Consider the following 22,072-nt stretch of genomic DNA (forward strand, 5'->3'; position numbering starts at 1 on the left):
AAGTTTTAATTATCAAAATTTAAAAAATAAAACTAATCCAAACCAAATTCTGTGTGGTATATTCACAGAAGGAATAAATGCAGCAGGAGAAATGAGTCTTCCCCTGCATGGCTGTTAATGTGGTATATTCCTATCCAGAATGCACCTCGATGCTGTGGCAAATGGCGGCCTCCTGTTCGCACATAGGGCGTCAGATCTCCAAGACTAGCCGATTATTTAATAAAAGCTTAAAGGAATCATGGTATCAGAGGTAAGATGACAGCATGTCAGTAGTGTTTATTTATTCTCTGATTAAAACACTGAGGGTGTTTTGCTGATGCTCCAGTCCAATGCTCTGTGCACTGATGGTCAGTGTAATGATGGAGGTCATGTCTTGGACCCAATCCCAGGCTGGTCCACAGTGTATGAAATTATAATGTCTAAATCCTGTGTAGTGTAATCTATTTGCAGAATGCATCCTCTTTTTTATTCAGCTGTATGTATATGCTATAGATCCAAGTTCCAAGATTACAAAACTGCCTCTGTTTGTCTTTTGTGACTATTTTTGGTTGTTTTGTGTTTATGTTAAATGGAACAGGTATTTTGGACTCAGCCCTGCTGTTTGCCAAGAATCTGCAACTGCAGTGTCAGGTTAGTCAGAGAGACTGAAATCATTTCATTACACTTCATTTAAAAAAAAAAAAAAAAAAAGCATAATCTTAAAGGAAAAGTCCACCCTGAAACACATTAAATGTTTGTATTGAAATAGTTGTGAAGTACTTAATAATTCTGGTGATAATTTCTTAATTGGTGCTCTTTTTTTTTAATTTTTTTTTTTTATTTTTATTCCATTGAAAGTGTGCAGTTGTGTGCTGTGCTGACATCACACAACATTGCTGACACCGTTACAGTGGTGTGTAATAAAAGAAAATATTTCACCAAATGCAAACATAAGTGATAATAGTTAGGAATTTGGTGTTCACTCCTAAAAACAAAAGAGCAAGAACTTCTTTTCGAACTACACAAACTATGGCATTAATTCAGGACAGCAGTATTAGCATGGAAGTTGAAGCTTCGGAACCCAGTCTGGCAACATTGTCAACAGGTAGTCAGATGGCATCGTGGGTAATGTAGGAAACTGTTAACCAAAGTGGAAAATCATCCAACATGTTGTTGAAAGTAGTTTAAACTGCAACCTTCAATTCAAACCTTCAGACTTTCTTTGTTGTTGTTCTTTCGGCTGCTCCCGTTATGTTAGGGGTCATCACAGTGGATCATTGGTCCTCGTTTTGATTTGGTACAGTTTTTATGCTGGATGCTCTTCCTCAGTGCCGGTCCCAAGCACTCCCAGTGGCTGGGTTAGTTCCCTGCCCAGGAATCGAACGTGGATTGTGGCTGTGAGAGTATGGGATCCTTAGCCGCTAGACCACCAGGAACATTCAAACCTTCAGACTCTAATTTTAATGGCTCTTGGACAGATGTTAATTGTAAAGATTATTATGGATGTTGTACAGGGTGGATTTTTCCTTTAACTGGTAGACAGATTGTGATGCTCAGCCGTATGATGCTCTTACTACCAATTAACATTGTCCAGTGCTTTTGGAAACTTGGACCAGTTCTGTACATATGTTAATGATGTTCTGTTGCACAAACTGTTCAGATGAGTTTGCATGTTCAAATGTGCTCTTCTTTGCTATTGTCTGTCAGGCTCAGAAGGGGAAATTGTGATTCCAAGGAAGAAAACATGGTAAGACAATAGCCATTAACCATCTGTATGATTAGATTGTAACTTGTCTCAGTTGTATGCCACTTTGAGCAAAAGTGTTCTCTAAAATCTAATGTTTGAAGTTACACTATACCTCAGCACTTTCGAACTCTCAAATCTTATTGGTCAGAAAGTGTTGATTAATTTTCTCTGACAGTGGTTCAGTCTGAGAATCACAGGTTCTAATACAGTGTCTTTTCTAAAGTAGGTACATGGTGCTGGAATCTATAGTTAATAATAAACAGATAAATAAACATGCTATTTAATAAAGAAAATATATAATTTTGATATGGTGAAGGTTTCTGTAAGTAATTGTTTATTTAACATTTATGGAATATTATGGTCTCCAGTGTCAGCGTTGTTCACTAAGTTTTCTGCCTCGGGAAAGTCTTCAAGACGGAGGACGTTGTATGTTCCTGTTTTCTCGGATAACTGTAGCTGCTTTACAGCTGCATTAGTGATAACAGGAACTAACTTGTCTCATAGATGTTCCACAACACTAAATGTAACTATAAACTGATTAAAAAAAAAGCATGATCATTATAATATGTTAATAAATTAAATATAATAATTATTGGCAAATTGTTGTGGTATAAGTGGAATAAAACACTTCAGGACATGTGGTTATTGGAAAATAACCATCTTCTGGGTGGGCACAGTAGCTCCCCTTCACATGGGGCTGCATCACAGCGTGTCATCATTGATTATTTTCCTACAACAGCACATCCTGTCATGTTTTATTGCTTATTTATTGCTCGAGTCATGTTTCACATGTATATTTTCTGCATCAGGAGTAAAGAGGCTGTGTTGCAGGCTCTGGCGACCACTGTGAATAGGGTACGTCAAAACTTTTCTGTCTTTTCAGCTGTGCTATAGATGGAGAAATAGCAAGCTGCATCCTTTAATGAATGCAATAAATAAGTGTATGTTTATTTTTCAGGATCCTACTGCCTGTCATTACATGTTTCAGGATGATTCCTACCTCATACCAAGAACATCTGGAGAGTTTGTGAGTGTTCAGTCAACATTCTAGTAAATATACACAATACCAGTAAATATCAGTGTATAATGAATACCATCATAAGGGCTTGAGGTTTTGAAGAAACACAGTTGTTGTATTGAATAAAAAGCCAGTTCAGAGTCGTCAGGTGTAACAGACTGTGTATATAATATGTTTTGGCATTTTTACGGGTAACTTCAACCTTCTGTTTTTGGTTTCTTCCACAGAAACTCTATTCTTTGTCCCAGGAATCAGGCAGAAATGCAGCTAAGTATTTCATCAACACATACCCCAAGTACTTCCAAAAGGACTTTGCAGAACCTCATATTCCAGTGAGTAACATATACCTCATGGATCAGTTAGATACAGTGTGTAACAGAAGTTAGGATGAAATTGAAACAGAAGTTAGGATGAAAGGTGTCCAACAGTTTTTACCACACACACAGTTCTGTCTTATTTTATATATTGTACTGTTACATCATCAATTTCATCATCAAATTACTATGTTTCCGAGTGAAAGAGGTGTGGCCTATGAGCCTGTCATTTTTATTGAGTGTTTGTGGCCTCTAAGCCTGTAAGTTCCAGTGAAAACGGGTTCTTTGACATCATAAACAGTGAAGGAGGCATGGCCTCTTGTCCAAATATTCCCTGAATATAATTATTACTATATTCCCTGAATACACTATATACTACCGGCCCTACATATTGTTCTATATAGAACAGTCTATGGATTAAATAGTAAGGATGTGATTTCAGTGTTTTCTGTTTGCACAATACTGAGCTCACATTGTAATGTATCATACTGCGTTGATTCTGTCATATAGAATCCAGTAATCGCTATTATTATATATTTAAATGTTGTTTTTTCCTTTTTGTTTGTTTTTTGGCAGTGTTTAATGCCAGAGACTGTGGAGCTGCAAATCGAGGAGGTGTCCGAGGCAGCTCTTGTGGAGCGCGTCAGGCTGAGAAAGGTCAAGGCGGCTGTGGACATGTATGATCAACTGGTGCAGGCAGGTAGGAGGATATCTCAAAACAGGATCTCCCATAATACACCGCTTCAGTTCGTTCAGTTTGGTATAGTTCTACTACTGAGCGAAAAGCTCAAGAGTTGTGTGAGCCCTTAGTTATACAATATACTCCAATATCTGGACAAAAATGTTTGCCAGAATAACCACCCAACACTTGGCTATTGAACTTTTCACAGGCACTCCCGTGTCACTGGATCTGACCAATGACCTGTTGGATCTGATTTGTCTGTACGGAGATCGGGATCCACCACGAGAAGACTCCCCAGAACAGAGAAGTGACGATGTGGTAATGAACAGTTAATAACCTGCTCATCAGCTGCATGTGTAATGTAGAATAAGAAGATATTCTTTTTTCTCCTTTTGTAGTGTGTTGTTTTTTTTTTTTTTTTTTTGTTTTTTTTTTAATCGAGGATTGGTAACAGAAGGATGGCTTCTTTGATTATTTTGTAATTAATAAATTTGATCCCTTTACATGTATATTTGTCTTCTGATTTTGAATAGGCAGAAGAGCAGGACGACTCGAAGCGGAGAAAGGGAAGACTACGAAGAGCATCTGAGCTACTAACGATTGTATGGAGGTGAGTTGGTAAACTGTAAATATTTTTTGATATTCAGTTGTGTATTAGCATATTTATTGTTGTGAGATAATCGTTACATACAGAGTAAAAGACCAAAATCATCCATCTTATTGCCAACAGGGAGAACAATAATGCACAGAGGATTTTTAACACCATGCAGGAACGGAACAGTCGATCATACAGCGCGCTCATCAGGGGCATGGTGAAGGTGTGGGTTCGAATCTCAGCATCTTTTTTTAATTAATTAAATTTTTTTTTCTTTGTTTACTTTGAACTTTTTTCCACAAAGCTCTATATGTATAAGTGGAAATTTTGTTTTTTAACCCACAGTATGGCGCTTACTCCAAGGCTTTTGACATGTACACGGACCTGCTGAACAACCGACTGACTGGTAGGATTTTTTTTTTTTCTCCAGCTGACGTTTAATTCCCTCAGAGGTGTTTCTATGATTTAGCCATAGCATTTATAATTTATTTGACAACTTGCTATGGTGAAATGCAAAATACAAAAACAGTCAATTAATTATCCACACTGAGTTATTCAAAGTGAACGAATCATTCTGTTTTTCCTGTAGCTGACGTGCACACCTTCAATGCGCTCATCATCGCTGCTGCAGAGGTGAAGGACAAATACAGTGATAAATGGGACCTGATCATTGTAAGTTGGATAGGCTTGGTTAATTGTTATACACACAGCTTGTGTTATCACTGGGGTTCTCACCATATATGTGTGTGTCTGTGTGTGTAGGATCTGCTGAAGCAGATGGCTCAACAGAAGGTGAAGCCCAACCTGCTGACATTTAACACAGCGCTGAAGGTACTTCGTCGGTGCGGCTCATTGGCCAGAGCGCAAGCCTTCCCCATCCTCAATGAGATGAAGGCCCTTGGCATCGGTTTGTCTCTCTCACACCCACACTCATGAAAAGAAAGAGATTTTTTTTTTCTTGTATCACATTCTTTGTCTACGTGATCAGGAAGTTTCGAAATACACTGAACATGCCAAAATTCTTTTAAATATTGCATTTGAATGTTTCATTTCTTTAAAGATTTAGTATTTAAATGCACTTGAATCTTAATTATAATTTGATTCTGCCAAAGATGGAACGAACATTAGCAGTAGCTCTACGCTGTCATATCACATAAACCAGGGAACATGAAATGGGTCATTGTCTTAAGCAAAGAGGCAAATGTTTTATGTTTACTTTTCATATTTATTTATTTATTTATTTTTTACATTTCATACTTACTCTGAGATCTGCATTAAAAAAAATCCACCATCTTGTGTTCTGTTTAATCCCCCAAAACACCCAGTTAGATAAAATCCCATATGGATTCCTTTTCATTGTATTATATCGTTTTCTTGTATAGCAAAAACAAAAGAATAGGACTTGCTGTTCCAGTACTTTCGGAGGGGACTGTATATGCTCACTACATAGAGTAATATGATGGGCATATATTCAACTTGCAGGATGTACTATGCCATTTAAAGATGTGAGCGTTAGCCACGGAAACGGTGTGGCTAAATCTCATACCTTTTGGACACGTGACATTAGAGGAACACAAATGGTGCAAAACATCCAGTGAGCAGCAGTTCTGCAGGAGGAAATGCCTTGTAGATGAGAAAGGTCGGAGATGAATGGCCAATTCGGTTCGAGCTGACAGGAAGGCATTAGTAACTCAAATAATCAATCTTTACAACTGTGGTGAGCAGAAAAGCATCTCAGAATGCACAACATTGAGATTCCTGTTCTCTGCTGATGCATTCTGAGATGCTTTTCTGCTCTCCACAGTTGTAAGGAGTGTTATTTGAGTTATATTTCTAATAGCATTTAACCAAGAAACTTATTTCTGATATTCCTGTTAAATAAAATACATGAGCTGGATGTGATTATTTATTGTTTTATTGCATTGCTCTTACAAATGTAGTTGTGTGTTTCAATATCTTTCAATTAGGGCCCAGTTTGGCCACCTATGATCATATCCTTGGCATCTTCTATAAAGCAGGTAAATACATTTTTGGTCTGATTTTTTTTTTATCATCATCATCAAAATGTTGTTATTCACGTACTTTCATATACACACATATAGTCTGAAATGATGATTGACTGAAAAATTTGCTGTGGTTTTCTGTTTGTGATCTTTCCCTTCCTTGCAGCCAGCTCAGCTCAAGGGCACACTGAGATCCTACAGGAAGTGTTAAATGAGATGTCAGGAAAGAGCTTTACTGCCCAGGACCCAGATGATGGTATATCCAAAGCTAGTGGATTTACTTCTTCCATAATTCATCAGACAATACAATATTGTGTATATCTATACGATATTGAGGTTGTGATGACTATGCTTGGCTTGATGTTATGAATATAATAAACACGTTGTACAATTTCCTAGTGTGTAACAATGTTCTCATAATGCAGCTCTAGAGTCAATGCCACAGTATGTGCCTATACGGATGAAATGTAACAAACAAACATTCTTTTGCAGTGCAATTCTTCCCGAATGCGATGAGAGTTGTAAGTGCACTTTTAATCGTTTTATACATCTTGTGTCCTGATGTTATTTGGCTGAAATCAAATGATGTCCCTCTCCTCTCCCTCTCTCTCTCTCTCTCTCTCTCTCTCTCTCTCTCTCTCTCTCTCTCTCCAGTGCCTGGATAATAAGGACATTGAACAGGCTTACAGAGTGCACAGCCTGCTAGAAGTAGGGGACAACTGGCAACTTTTGGGGGATTCCTATCACCAGAGCATCTACTAGTGAGTATGAAGGATGGATGGATAGATGGATGGATGGATAGATAGACTTTATTTATCTCGCGAAGGAAATTGTTACAACAGCATAATGAATAACAATAAAATTAAAAGGAGAATTGCAGATCTACAACAAACACTCTGAATATTAAATAAAGATATGTGTGAGTGAGTAAATGAGGAGTTGTGTAATATTTATTGTAATTATATGAATTTTTTTCCTTTAATCCCTTAATCTCATTGTTACAGCGGACGCTTCTTCAACCTGCTGTGTATGATGGAGCACATTGACGTGGTCCTAAAGTGGTACAGAGAGTTCATTCCCTCAGTGAGTAGAGAAGCATAAAGGCAAACATAAAATATTTTAAAGTGCTGATTTCTCAGCAGTACTGATTTTATATCTTTTTCTTGTACTTTGTGCTCTTGGTTGCAGCTTTATTACCCCAATTCTCAAGGAATTAAAGATTTGCTTCAGGCACTTGACACAGACAACAGATTAGACCTGATTCCTCAAATATGGAAAGGTGTGTATACTCCTGAAGCTTTTCATGTGGGTTTGTTTGTTTTGTTTTGTTTTGTTTTGTGGGCAAAAAGCTTATATACAGCTATCGTGCTGGTGTGTGTGTGTATGTATGATGTAAGTATGTGTGTGTGTGTGTATATATGTGTGTGTATATATATATATATATATATATATATATATATATATATATATATATATATATATATATATATATATATGCGTGTGTGTGCGCGTGTGTGTGCGTGCGTGTGCGTGTGTGTGTGTGACAGACAGAGAAGAATTTCTTTCCACTCTTTTTGTGTGGTGTTGTGTGTAAGATATCAAACAGATGGGACATGACAATAAGACGGACCTGCTGGAGCAGATCCTTTCCCTTATGGCCCGGGAGAAACAAAGTGCAGAGGTAAGACCTCCACAGGAAAAGAAGAACTTTTTTTTTTTATTATTCATTTAAGCATAGCATAAGGCCACTGATGAGGGTCATCCACTCTGCCTTTTTTTTTTTTTTTTTTTTTTTTTTTTTTTTTTAAATCATCCCCATTTTACACTGACTCAAGATTGTGTTTCCACCAGTATAAGATCGGAAACAGTAAATAATCAGATGTTATGTGGGATTTTTCTGATGCATAGTGTACAAATTACAACCATCCTGGATCTAACACTTTGTACGTCTGACGTTTTTCCCCTTCAAAGTCAAATCCTTCAGCTTGGAGAATGGTTATGCAGAAGATGCATGTTTCTGTGTTGTTTTTGTTTGTTCATTCTGTGTAAGTGTAGCTGCTTAAAGGACATTTTTTCACATTATCAAAGTAACTTCCTTTCAGTTTGCACCACCCAGAGAGTATGGCCAAGTTTGCTCCCTTGGCTCCCAGCCACAGATCAAAAAAAAAAAATTTTTTTTTTAAAAATGTTCAAACCGCTGTTTATGTAATGAACTTCGGTTGTTGTCATGGCAGCAATGTCAACCCAAGCCTCTGATGTTATACGTGCTTTGTATCAGACAAGCTTTTTGGTGCTGCAACAAAACCAATTTTGCTGACTGAGAATCAGTTCTTTTCCAAAGAGAAAAGCTTTCAAATTAGTCTTTGGGTCCAGTTTTCAACTGACGTAAAGCCTGATTTTTAAACTTTTTTTTAAAGTGCTCTTAGCTGAGATTGCAGTTTAGTGTAAGAGCAGTGGATGGTGCTTGAAAACTTGTCCTTAATATTTTGATGATGTACTCCATGCATTAAGTGAAATAGGAAATGCAGGTTGTATTCTTAAACTGTAAAAACAGCACCGTGGTCTAGAATAAAAAATATCTGTAAATAACCTTTTCTATATTTTGCAGGTTCAGCAATCATTTGCAGAGTGTGCTCTGGATATAAAGAGACTGTACATGCAGACGGACCGTGGCAGAGTGCCACTCAACTGGTCAACTAATTCCCTTAGCAGCATCACCTCCATTCTGCTGGCAGCAGACAGGATACAGGAGGCAGGGTGAGAATTGCACTGAGAAAATGATCCATATACAGTGCCTTGCATAAGTAATCACCCCTGCTGAACTTTCCCCCAGTGTTGTGGCATGTCCTGGCTTTGGTTGCCTGTGAACAGCTTCTCCCCTCTCGTGTATGGCTTTCTACAGCTCATTCAGTCTTGGTTGCTTCTCTGATTAGTCCTCTCTTTACCCAGTCACTGACTTTTGTTGGAGAACCTTCTCTATGCAGAGTTGTGGTTTTTCTATTTTTTTTTTTTCCAGCAAATGGATTTACTGGTATTCTGTGGGAGGTTTTAATATCCAAACCATGATTTAAAACTTTATCAGAACTGTGTCCTCATTAGGACTTATTTTGATAGCTTCAGGATGCTGTTTATTTAGGGGTCTTCCAGGAATGGGTGTATCGATATTGAAATCATGTGACACTTTAACTGCACGTAGGTTCACTCAACTAATTATGACTTCTGATGGCTGCACCAGAACTAATTTAGAAGTTTCACAACAATTTGGGTGGATACTTGTGCAATTTTAATAATTAAATGATTAATTAATGACTTATTTAAAAAAATCTGTAAATAATTTTGTAAACTATTTTGATTTTTTTCCCCCAACTTCAATAGTAGTGGTTAGTTGGTGTGGATTTCACATTTAATCTCAGTTAAAGCCATTTCATGTCTAGGTTATAAGTTCAAGGGGGTCAATACTTATGCAAGCCAAGGTAAACACTGAATAGTAAAACAAAGCTGTTTGCTCCAGCAAAGAATGATACAGGATGAAAAATGCCTGTTTTTATTTTTATTTTTTTCAGGGAAATGTTGAACATCTTCAAAGCCACCAACAGAATTCCTTCGTAAGTTTGTCTCCTGTCCCTAACTTTTTTTTTTGTGTGTGCGCAATCTGTTTGGCTAAAATCTACACCTCTTTCCCTACCTGTCTGTTCACAGTGAGGATCTGATGAATGAGTTTTTTGCCTGTATAAAGGCACACAATGACGCTCAGCAGGCTGTTGAGCTGGTCCAGATCTCTGCGGGTTTCTGCCTGCCTGTCACTCCAAATCTAATCGAGAGGGTGCAGCAGGAGTTTGAGCTAAATGATGAGCAAAAGTGAGTGCCAAAGTCTTTTTTTTAAAACATTTATTAATACAGGTGCATAAAATGAAATGATTGAATGCGTTTCCATTTCTTTGTCTTTTCGTTATCAGGATGATCTTATCAGATCTGGAGTCTTCCACACAGGAGTGATTAAAAGGCAGAGTGCTGGGTGTAATTTATCAAAAGTGTCTTTACAATAATAAAATGCAACTGTAACTTTGGCTTTTGATATTTTTTTTGTTTAAAAAAAAAAGTGTCATGAGCTGCATATGATCAAAACATCAATTAAATTGTGTGTGCAATACTAAAAGCTAAGCAGCAATTAAGCTTAATTTGTAGCTGGATTTATGGTGAGAGACCTAGGCGTTCTAATGAAAGACCGCTAAAGTCAAGCACTATTTGAATACATAGTTTTATCTGAGGTGATTAAGTTGGGTTATATAATTTGGACAATTAAATTACATATCTTTTTCCCAAATTCCCACAAAAGGCCAGTTTCACACATCATGGCCCTTATGTACTTTAGTAACATAAGTGACAGGTATGATCAATAACCAGGTGCCTGGCCTTGTCTGTTTTACTGGTTGTAATGTAGTTATTACATGACACTGAGGTCAATTCAGACAGGACACTTACTGAGGGAGCTATGAGTTAGACAAACTACAAAATATTTTTTTTTCCCTCTGGAAAGAAATACCCCTACTACTTTGTGGACTTGACAGTGCAGATTTATCAGATGAGGGTAATCAGTTTCATTTCAGTACATCCACAGGTATAAGTAATCCAGCTCAAGTAGTGATGTGCTTTATTGTACATGATTAAAACCATTAAGGTGAAATGATTAAAAAAAAATACAAGCAATATTCACTGTTTTTACTAAGTAATGTTATCATTTAAAGTTCACCATAATACCCAAGTGAATTACTATCTAGACTCCTTAGCAAACATGATATGAAAGGAAGCAATGAAACAGACATCAACATCCTTGATTTATTAACATCCAGTACTGAGGGGCAGAATCATAACCATAGCATGACAAAAACAGATCTGACCATTTCCAAACCCCTGACTAATAACCATAATAATCAGGATACTGAACCTGAAGCTTTGAATCTCCAGCAGGTGAACAAACAAGGTTCAGCCTTGTATTGACCTGAAGAGCCATCTGTCTGCTACACACACTCAAAAATATAAACAGTGTAGGGTGCTATGCAGTGCCCTTAAGAGATCTGTACCTAGAGATATTATGAATACAGACATTAGGTGACAGGCCATTATTTCAGGATAAAGCTTTCTTGCAAAAGTGCTTTCAACAATTTAAAAAAAAAAACAAAACAAAAAAACAAATAACACAAACCCAACCTGGGCTAGTGTATAAATTAATCAGAGGGCAGGTTGCTGTTAGCAGCAGATGGGCAGCAGTCCTCATTATTTATTAACTCTTAACTTTTTTCCGATGTGTGCGATTTAAGGCGCCTGTGTGGTGCCTAAGCCTACGGCATTGGCGTACGCTGACAGCAAACTGACCACCTGTTTGGTCTCCAGAGTGAGCCGGGCTTCTCTGAGCCAGTCCTGAGCCACACGTCGTGCCTCGCCACGCAGCTGGTTAACAAACTTAGCGGCTAGCTCAAGGTCACCACGCTCCACACTGTAGGTGGCATAGGCGAGTAGCTTGAAAGGGTCGAGGTTTTCTGGCACCAGCTTGCTTGGTGGCACCTCTTGTTCCTTCTCAAAAAGCAGGATGGATTGCAAGTAGGACAGGAAGTACTGGTACAGACTGTTACGTGTCTCGTCGATTAGCGCCACGCGTCGGATAATCCGACGGATTTCATAAAAGCGGGCACGCAGTGAGGCCTCACTGTAGACGCCACGCTTTATTGACTCCTCGGGCAGGGCTGAAGTCAAGGCCTGGGTGAACTCATCCTGTGCGCAGCTCTCTTTGATGGCGAGCACAGCGCCCTCTAGAGGCTCAGAGGGTGAATCTGCCACTGCAGTCTTCATTGCATAGTTTAGAGCCTCCACAGATAACCACAGCTGGTGAGCTTTACGTGCTTCCTCCTCGGCAATTACATGACCTGTAGAGGAACGGCAGATGTGATCGTCTACTAGGCATTTATGTAATTATGTAATATGTAATTGTGTACAGTTATTGTCTTTTGTGTTGTATATAGCCACATTTCATCCCACTGTAGATGTGTATATAGATAGAATGACAAATGATTTAACACTTGCTGTTCACTAGTTAGAACTGAATGGTCAGATTGATCTATACAACTTTTTTATGACAGCATTACAGTTACAACAATATACCAGTGAGGGCAAGTGGTATCAACTAAAAATCACCCTTTTTTTATATAAAAATATTTTTATATTTTTTTTACAAATCATTTTAAATAAATAAATAAATAAATAAATAAATAAATAAATTCCTTGTGTTGCTCTCAGGTTCAGATGACCTGAACATACACAATCTCTGTAATATAAGCACATAATCTAATATATATTTTATAATATATTTATTATTTACTTATAATGTAATAATTAATATTTAGAATTAGTTCTATTTACAATAGGCCATCTTGAGTCAAACAGATCAGTAAGTTTTATTCTAGGAGGCCAGTAATGACAAGCTCTCTATGGCTGGGAGAGAGCCTTAATTTAAAAACCAGCACGAATAAGAACTGCAATGCAAGACTCACTGTCAATGGCCTCCTCTATGCCCTTGAGCCTGGCGTAGGCAGAGTTCATGTCCAGGGTGAAGGAGTCTAGCTGCTCCTGGGACAAACGGCGGTAGTGCATCTCCTGCTCCATCAGCTTACTGTTCTGAGTCTGCACAAGAATGCAGGTTTAGACCAATAACAGTAGTGTAATACACATTTTTTTCCATCTCTATTTCTCCTTTTGATGAAATCTGTGAGTCCTCAAGTGTTGTTAAAGAAAAGATCGACTACTTCCATTTTTGCTAAGTATGATACAGATTTATTCTCATCTCCCAAAAATAATGTATATAATGTATCAGGGAGCGAGCGAGAGAGAGAGCGAGAGAGAGAGCGAGAGAGAGAGCGAGAGAGAGAGAGAGCGATAGAGCTTTATTGTCATTTCACAAGTACAGGTATAAGGCAGCAAAATACTGTTTAGCATCTACCAGTAAAGCTTAATAGTAGCACAATAGTAGTTGATTCCGTCTTTACTACCTCTGTAAGTCTGAAAGCTTCATATAAAACAAGAGTGCAAGGCTGCATGATAAATTGATATTTTAACATGAATAAATATATATAAAATACCTTAAATGTTATTTTTAATAATAATTGTCATTTTAAGTGAGCATAGCTTTTAAAGGTTAAATATAAACAGAATTAGACTCAAATTAAATAAATATGCCACCACAGTATGTAATCACACCTACTACAGCCCAATTTATCTAGTGATCACTAGGTTTGCCTGTGTAGCTTGATGAGATTGCCTCAGCCTGCACTCACACCATGACTGGGAAGAATACAGAGGAAAATGTGCTGTGACCGGTCTGGCAAATGAAACTTAGTTCCTGATATAGTACATCAGGAACTTATAATTTGATGCACCAGAGTCAGTACAACCCAAAATCTAACATTAGCTATGATAAGGCTTATTAGGGTTGTTCATAATTTATTAATTAAAAAAAGTGTTTAAAAAACAAACAGAAAAATTGCGATCATGATTAAAATACAATTACTTGTTGAGACCCACAGAGGTGTGTCTGAACATTTAAAGATTCTTACAAAGCATTTTTCATGACCTCGAAATCGTTTAAGCTCAGCAGATAATCATGCCTTCACAATTAGCAGATACATTACTGTATACTTCACCAAGTGATGTGTGTGTGTGTGTGTGTGCACATGTGTGTGTGCATGTGTGTGTGAGAGAGACTCTCACCTCCTGAGCCTCCTCCCGCAGCTCCTGTTCCTGCACTTTAAGCACATCGCGCAGGTGGTCTGTGTGTGCGGCTGCCTGCCTGCGCAGCTGAGTTCTCATCTCTGCCTCCATCACCTCCCGCACTTCCTGCACCTGTGACACACATGCCAAGAAACCGTTAAATCATCACGCTACAATAAAGTCTAAATTATAAAGTGACCTCTAATCAACTTAGTCATTTCTAAGCTACATAATCAATGCAACTGCAAGCCTTTCCTAATGTATAAAGGAGGATGAATATTTGTATTTACCCAGAATTAATTTAAACAGTATCCATTGGTCTTAAGCACTTACTTTCTTCTCCTGCTCGAGTCTCTTCTCCTCACGGTGGTGCTCCAGTGCAGTGGCCACAGCCTGCTCCACAGATTTCTGGTGCTCATGCTTCTGCTGGTCCAGTGCTGTTTCGATGCGGATCTGCTCACGCACTCTCTGCTCAGCCAGTTCACGGTTTAGCTGGTCGATACGCCGGTGAGCGTGGGCAATCAGTGAATTCAGATCATCAGCACTCAGCTTCCCTGCTTTGAGTGGGAGGAACATATGAAGGAGACAATACAGAATTACTCCTGATAATTACATAAACGGAACTCCAGGTTCCTTTTAGCAGCTAATATACCGTTAGGAAACGGTAAGAAATGTTAGAAATTTTTGGCCAATGGATTCAAGTCTGACTGTCAACTGTTTATAGATAAATGTTAAGAAGATGAAAAAAAGATATTGTACAATCTGCACAGACTATCACACAACACAAACATGCAGAGCACAAAACAGAAAAAACAGGAAGTAGACAAATAAAAAACTAAGTTGTGACAGGGACAAACTGGAAGAACTACCACAACGCTTTTGTGAGAGTTTGGTATTTTCAGTTCACTTCAACAACAAACTTATGTCTATGCAATGTGTGAACCACAGGCATTCAATCCATGTTCCACAATTTTCCACCAGAAATTCTGCCCACTTTAATCTTAATCTGGACTTTAAAACTTATTAACTGTATAAAATTAAGGGTATGGCTGCTTACTGAGACCCTTCCAGTTGGCCTGGACTTCAGGCGTGATGTTGCTGAGCTCTCTCTGGAACTGAGCCTTGGCCTCCTTCACTAGCTCACCGTACTGAGACACAATCTTTGCCTCGGACTGAGCTGACTGTACCTGGACAGAGTTGGAGATGGAGATTAATGAGCAGGTAGAGCTTACACTACACACTACCTTTAAAACACTAAAAGACCAGTAAACTAGGATAAAGTGTCACCTAGTCAAAATGCTGCCATTATAATTAAAGTTTATAATGTTAAAAATTAGACCCATTTAGTTCTACTGAATAATGTTACATTAGTATAGTCTTTCATAGAATCTCACCTTAAATTATACAATTATTCCAAACAATACACGACAAAACAAAGTGTATGTGTGTGAATCTCTGCTAAACTGGATAAATGGCTGTTTCAATTTATCTGATTGTAACTTAATAGGAAAAAAAGCTTTTACAATAGTGAGTCAGATAACAACACATACTTTGGTTACAACTTTGTCCAGATCCACAATCATACTGTGCAGATTTTCCTCTGCAGCCAGAATTTGGGGTCTGGAGGCATCAATCTTCGTTTCCTTAGCGCTGTTGATCACACCTCTGAGCTTCTCAAGCTGTTCTCTAATTACAAGCACACGAAATGGGCATAAATGTACAGAAGTCATTAAATAAATAGGCCTGATTTTAAATAGGCCTGATTACTTCACTGTTATGGTAACAAGGAATAGTGATGCATTGTGCTAATCCCTACTGAGGAGTTGCAGAAACAGCTATATATTCATTAATGCATCATATGCTAAACAAGTTCATTGCCAATTCTACAAATCCATGCACTTTAAATGATCAGTGCTTGTGCCTGATACAATATAGGATTCTGCAGTAATATGAGTTCAAAATAAACACTAATGTGACTAACCATTAAGCTAACTGGGCTTAATGGGCCCATATTAGATTTAATTTGCTATTAGCAATTTAAATAAAGTATCCCTTCAATTCAGGGTCCTCTAGCATTTGGCAGTACTTGGCTTGGAGAAGAGCCTGTCCAGCCTGGTCCACAGCGTGTGTGCGCTGACTGAGTGCATCCTCCAGATCTCTCCACTGAGCTGACTTCTTATCTGGAGAATCCTGGCAATGCAAATACAGACTGTTACAGAGTAAGTCAGTCAATACCGGAGAGTATAAAACATCTACACATTTGTCAGTCTTTCCAGATACACAACTTGACTGGCTCTTCTACACAAAATGCATGAAGATTCACACTTCGCAGGTCTGCTGTAAACAATGCATGTCTAACATGCAAAACTAAAGTTTTTAACAAACTAAATAAAAAGGTTTAGGTTTAACAGATATTCTGTCATTATCAAAAACAAAAATGGTCCAATATTGCAGGTTAAGATATTAACAGTAAAGAAAATACATGTTCAAAAGAATTCAAGAGTAAGAGAGACAGTGGGAGAGACAGTGGGAGAGACAGAATGAGTGCTCACATCTGAGTCCATGGCCTCTCGGAGTCTGTGTGTGTGTGTGTTGATGGCGAGGAGCGCTGCCTCCTGGGCTCCGATGGCGTGTAGGGTAAGCTTGGCAGAGGCTCCCAGGGCCTCCTCCAGTCCAGCTGATAAAGCTGTACACACAGAGACACCACTACAATTAACCACCATTATCCTACTTGATGACTAGACTATAAGATCAGAACTGATTTCTCAGAACTAACGCTGCCAAGCAAAGGGTGGTGGCTATCTTAATGAATATTGTTTAATTAGATGCATTAAAAAAACTTTAATAATACATGAAATGCATCCCAATCAATATTGGGTGAATTCATGTAATATGGGACATATCATGAAATTTTAGTTTATCTCATGATCTAAACCATAACAGCACAAACGGCTATTACTAAAGCGTAGCATAAATACCTCTTCACCAACAAAATTTCAGTCATAGGATTATGACAGAAGATGCAACAAGCTTGGAAGCGAGAGACCTCATGTGCAGCATGTAGTATTCATATACAAAGATATACAAAATTGCTTCATCTGATATATGGGATTTATTGTGTGTGTCCATATTATCCATATTAACAAATAGAGCTATAATATAGGTATATGGGACTAATCAAGTAGCTTTGTGCTATGATATTATTATGTGGTATTATCTGTATCCAAATTGGTGACATAATTTGTGACCTCGCTCCAGATGTTTAAAGCAGCTCTTTCTAAAGTGTGATATTAGGGCCCTTTTTGGGTACATACTCCCTCCAGCATCTTTCACATGAGTGCTCTGTGCACCTGCTGTAAGCTATTTCAGACTGCTTTACTGCCTATGTCATGTGGCGCTACTTAAAGCGCACTGTGCTGACTAAATTCAGTATGACAAAAGCAAAAGCCTTCTCTCAGTGGATTAATGAACTTTGCATTACAGTGGTAATGCATGCTTGTAATATTTACAGATATTTGCACATTATATTTGCTAGTAAGCACAGAAATGAATGGTCCACGCTCTGACACGCATGGGTCGTGACGGTTTTGGTGCAAAATGGGCTTTACGTTCATGAAAATATTATGTGAAATGCAATAAATATGTGAATCTGATTAACTGAATAATTATATTTTTGGTACCAATTGCTAGTATTTATTTATGGTTCTCAGGGATCAGTGCTCTAATGTGCATCCAGTCAAAAGTAGTGATCTAGGCTGGATATAACAGCAGAGATGAGATGCTCGCATTCAACTACTTGTCCTGACTTTGCTAAGCTTCAAAAAAGCACTGTTAAATGTTTAAATATAAAGAATCCACATGCTATCATCGCCTCTTTAAATTTTATGTGCACCTAATTGTTTTTTTATACTCAAATATTAGCAATGATTTTGATTTGAAATTAATGAGAATTTTGGGTCCTTCAAATAGGCTCACCAGCCAAGAAAGGTCTAAAAGCCCTATTATATTAGGCACAATTAACTCCATTTTATTTATTCTTATATAATAAGCATTACGTATAGGGTGTGAAAGAGGTGTGCTTATGCAAGTGTGTATGCCGGAGACGTGCACCTACCTGCCAGAGTCTCCTGTTCAGCCTGGTCCTGCTGAGCCAAGCGGGCAGCCACTTCCTCCATGGGCCGCTCTTTCATTGCCGGTTCGTGGTGAGCACACTCGTGACATTCTTCAGCTAAAAACACATGTAGATCACACACACATTCTTTATCTTACGCTGTACATCCATTCTTTCACTAAGACATACAACACCCAATAAGTTAAAATGCAGCTAAACAGGCCCAAGAAGATTTCAGGCCTTAAGAGAATTAGTAATACTGAGTCTGTGAGTTTTTTTTAGAAGTACGCATGCAAAGAAAAAAAAAAATGCGACTGTGGGTTAGTAGTGAACAGTGAGTAAAGAGTGAAGAGACAGCAACGCAAACGATGTGGAGATGGCAGGCATCGATGGCACGCTCTAACCTGCCCCAGCCTTGGTCGGAGAGGGAGTCGATGCAGGGGGCACAGCAGCTGGCTCATGGCTGGTGCCCGGGGCGGGAACAGACTGCACCTCGCTGATGGCTGAAATGATATGGGCCGCCTCAGCTGAGGCCTCTGCAACAACAGCAGAACTCGCATAAGGATGGCCATAAAAGTGCCATGGGAATGATGATGGAAACTGCTGAGTCACAAGCTGATAACTGTGCGTGTACTTGTGGGTATGTGGGAGTATAAATTAAATCAGAGCTGTCTGCATTTTGGCAATTTGGTTCCTTAAGAACAGACCCTGTTCCAACAAGCTAATAACAGAAAAACCGTCACAATAATAACTTCTTTGAGGAGTAAATCAGTTTCACAGTCCAAAAGCACGAGGTGCTTCAGGATTTAAACAGTCCTTAATCTTTGTTACTGATTGATACTCAAGCATGTAGTATTAGATATAAATACAGAAGTACAGTTGATAAAGTAAGAGAAATTTGATAGAAAGTTCCTGTACCCCAGTAAACACAAGCAATGAAATGCACAGAAATTAGACAGCATATCCCTCAAGTGGACCAGGTACTCCTTCCTATACACTGTGTTCTCAGACTCCAGACAAAAATAGTATGTCTTATCTCATTTGTGTAAAGATGCAAGGTCGAATAACATATACAACGTACAGAAAACAGAATGTAAATGAAACCTAAACTGACCTAAACTGTAACCAATAAATTTTAAATTTGATAAAACTGATTAAATAAACATCAACATTACAAGAGAGCAGATGAAATGAATGTAAATGATGTGTTACACTTTGTCTTTGTCCGGTTTGGGCATTGCCAAACTAATCAGACAGGAAGTTATCTAGTGATTGCTGAATTCTACAGATCCCTTCTCTCACACACTGCTGTATACACTCTCAAAAACACTCACCCTCCAGGGTCTGTGACGACTGTGCTGAAGTCTCCTCTACAGCAGGAGCAGGGGTGGCTTCCACAGGCGCTGACTCAGGCTGCTTTTCTTTAGCTTTGCCTTTTGCTTTTGGCTGTTTTGAGTCTTTTGAAGTTTCAGACACTGACGATATCTGCAGTGGTTCAACCTTTGCCTAACATACACACAAAATTTAACCATGATCTTCCGAGACTCTACCTTATGTATAAAATGTTAACAGATAAGGACAAGGTCTAGGAGATAGACAAAGTATGCTGCTTCTGTAGGTTTGGCTCTTACCGGTTTCTTCGGCAAAGGGACAAGTGGTGGTGGAGGGGGACCAAGCACCAGCTCAAACAGTTTATCAGAATAGGGTACACTCTTTTCAATATTCGTTCTGAATTTGGGGTCCCATTTGGCATAGAGGATTGTTCCACCCAGGCCTCCGCCGACCGTCAGAAGACTGGCAGCCACAATCTTACCTGCGGCAGACCTGAAGTACACAAATATTTAAAATAAATAAATAAATAAATAGAAAATAAAACTGTGACTGCATGTAACACATATTTGCATTAATTGCATTCTGCAGTCTAAATATTGTTGAGCAGTGAAATCCATCTTATCACAGCTAAATGTTTATTATCTGTAAATAAGAAGCCCAATTAGAAGTGTTCTACTTGAACATGATGTCCAGTTGCTTTTGAAAATAAATATGTTTTTATTCGTATATTTTTTTTTTACCCAGAGTTTCCAGCTGAGGTGTAACGACGGCAGTGTTGCCGGGGATGGACCGCCACGTTTTCACACAGGCATTTCTGAGGACCGAAAAGAAAGAAACCACATATGAGTGTGAGTAGCTATAACGCATTACTTGGATTATTTCTTTTTGATAATGAAAATTTAACCCTTCATATGCATGTTTACTAAATGCTCCAATTCATGATTTATTGATTTTGAGAATATTTGACAATATATTATCAAAATCTATAATATTGTAATAATAATATTGGCCTTGGCAGTATCAGTAGTCTAAGTGCCTACAACAAACCACTTTTTTTTAACTGAGCACTCAGATGTTGTGACAAAAACAAAACAAAACAAAAAAAACAGTTAATTCATTAAATATGAATGAAATCCAGTCTTATGTCAGGTGTCTACTGTCTGAAATCATCCTCACTGAAATGCCTAGCTTTTGTGATTTCATCCTCCAAAAAAATAAAAAGCTCCAAACTCCTGGATTATTTGATTCATTTCAGGATCATTTACAGAGACACCAAACTATTCACTATTCTCAAACAAGGGAAAAAAACTTGCAAGGTCACGTCCTCAAACTTTTAATGAACACATAAAGGCAGTTAAATTCTGCATATATATATGCACACACACATACCTTACCAATCTATTCCAACTCATTTAGATACCAGTGGGTCTTGCCAGAAAAATAAATACTTTCAAATAGACTTCTTCACCAGCAGCCCTTTGAATACCGATTTACATGAATGGATGGCAGAAAACCTGAATCACATACTGGCCGCCCACATTTACGTCCGTGTAGAATACGAGTTTTCAATTGGCTGGATTTTTGTACCGCGCCTGAAAATCTTTAATTTTATTCGTTCGGCTACCCGTCACTCAACTTAAGAAGCCCCGCCTCCGTACTTCAGCTTACGCTGTTTACGTAAACCTGCGTTTCACTGCATAAATGTACCGGCTGGCAGCTACATCTTCAGCTAATAAATAACACATTCTGGTAATTCAGAGATAGTGTATGTATGATGTTTAACCCGAAGGAACACAATCTGGACGCACAAAATGAACATACGCTCAAGGACATTTAGAGCACAGGCGCAGGCCTGTTTCTGCGGGTCACTGAATGACCGTTCTCGTCCAAACTAGCAAAGCTAGCTAGCTATCCGGCTAACCAGGGGCTGTACGGAAAACTCACCCGCGCCGCTGTGTTTGCACCTTTCCAACACACACGCAGCATTGTAGCTGTTCCTCCTTTTGCGTCTTGGTTTCAAGAAATAGATTGACGACTCAGCTCAGCAAAACATTATAAAAGTGCTCACACCTCGGTAGCAATTTCACCCCACACGCACTGTAGATTACGCCCGTTCCGCCGAGTGACGGACATCCTGCGCATGCGCACTAACGGCGGCGAAGACTGTCACGGAGACACGTCACTGAGGAAAATATGACAGTCTGGATTTGTATGTCTCTGGCGTGCCAAAAGAATAAAGTATTATTAATTTCAGTTATTTATTCATCTTGAGTAACAATTTTTTCCTAGTCAAGGAGTCTACACTCACCGTCCACTTTATTAGGAACACCTGTACATTCATGCAGTTATCTAATCAGCCAATCAAGACCTCAAGTGTTGATGTGCTGTGCACGAGATGCTTTTCTGCTCAACACGGTTGTAAAGAGTGCTTATTTGAGTAACTATAGACTTCCTGTCAGCTCGAACTAGTCTGGTCATTCTTCTCTGATCTCTCTCATCAACAAGGTGTTTCAGCCTGCAGACCCTCCTCTCA

At 38.6% G+C, this 22,072-nt stretch overlaps 2 protein-coding genes across 4 annotated transcripts; one reads left to right on the forward strand and one right to left on the reverse strand.

Moving 5' to 3' along the window:
* The first annotated feature begins 113 nt into the window (after positions 1–113).
* On the forward strand, positions 114–10,405 carry ptcd3 (pentatricopeptide repeat domain 3). Its single transcript, XM_034305871.2, has 24 exons — positions 114–250; positions 578–630; positions 1,687–1,726; positions 2,536–2,581; positions 2,685–2,753; positions 2,972–3,076; positions 3,635–3,758; positions 3,949–4,058; positions 4,274–4,350; positions 4,471–4,558; positions 4,681–4,741; positions 4,925–5,007; positions 5,098–5,242; positions 6,303–6,353; positions 6,505–6,594; positions 6,831–6,859; positions 6,993–7,099; positions 7,343–7,421; positions 7,527–7,617; positions 7,934–8,019; positions 8,947–9,095; positions 9,902–9,943; positions 10,038–10,196; positions 10,295–10,405. The coding sequence occupies exons 1-24, from the start codon at positions 150–152 to the stop codon at positions 10,332–10,334; spliced, it is 2,025 nt and encodes a 674-aa protein (XP_034161762.2). The 5' UTR covers positions 114–149; the 3' UTR covers positions 10,335–10,405.
* Positions 10,406–11,160: 755 nt separating this feature from the next.
* On the reverse strand, positions 11,161–21,696 carry immt (inner membrane protein, mitochondrial (mitofilin)). 3 transcript variants are annotated; one of them, XM_026940709.3, is made up of 14 exons: positions 21,484–21,696; positions 20,280–20,353; positions 19,839–20,031; positions 19,542–19,713; positions 18,612–18,743; positions 18,211–18,324; positions 16,649–16,782; positions 16,183–16,286; positions 15,647–15,782; positions 15,154–15,283; positions 14,430–14,650; positions 14,097–14,228; positions 12,884–13,013; positions 11,161–12,259 (listed from the first exon to the last, which is right to left on the reverse strand). In XM_026940709.3, exons 1-14 carry the CDS (start codon positions 21,523–21,525, stop codon positions 11,652–11,654), a joined length of 2,322 nt encoding a protein of 773 aa, XP_026796510.1. In that variant the 5' UTR covers positions 21,526–21,696; the 3' UTR covers positions 11,161–11,651. The 3 variants fall into 3 exon arrangements, with proteins under 3 accessions (XP_026796510.1, XP_026796509.1, XP_026796511.1); XM_026940708.3 differs by having other exon boundaries at positions 14,430–14,653; positions 21,484–21,693; XM_026940710.3 differs by lacking the exon at positions 18,612–18,743 and having other exon boundaries at positions 14,430–14,653; positions 21,484–21,694.
* Between the last annotated feature and the right edge of the window lie 376 nt (positions 21,697–22,072).

Source organism: Pangasianodon hypophthalmus, chromosome 7, assembly GCF_027358585.1.
Source record: "Pangasianodon hypophthalmus isolate fPanHyp1 chromosome 7, fPanHyp1.pri, whole genome shotgun sequence".
In the NCBI taxonomy this organism is placed as follows: domain Eukaryota; kingdom Metazoa; phylum Chordata; class Actinopteri; order Siluriformes; family Pangasiidae; genus Pangasianodon; species Pangasianodon hypophthalmus.

Coding starts and splice junctions, on each gene's coding strand:
- ptcd3 (XM_034305871.2), top strand. CDS start 150: ATGCTGTGGCAAATGGCGGCCTCCTGTTCGCACATAGGGCGTCAGATC. Junction 3,077..3,634: donor TTGCAGAACCTCATATTCCA/GTGAGTAACATA, acceptor GTTTTTTGGCAG/TGTTTAATGCCAGAGACTGT. Junction 10,197..10,294: donor GAGCTAAATGATGAGCAAAA/GTGAGTGCCAAA, acceptor TTTCGTTATCAG/GATGATCTTATCAGATCTGG.
- immt (XM_026940708.3), bottom strand. CDS start 21,525: ATGCTGCGTGTGTGTTGGAAAGGTGCAAACACAGCGGCGCGG. Junction 18,325..18,611: donor TCCGACCAAGGCTGGGGCAG/GTTAGAGCGTGC, acceptor ATGTGTTTTTAG/CTGAAGAATGTCACGAGTGT. Junction 12,260..12,883: donor CATAGAGGAGGCCATTGACA/GTGAGTCTTGCA, acceptor GTTCCTCTACAG/GTCATGTAATTGCCGAGGAG.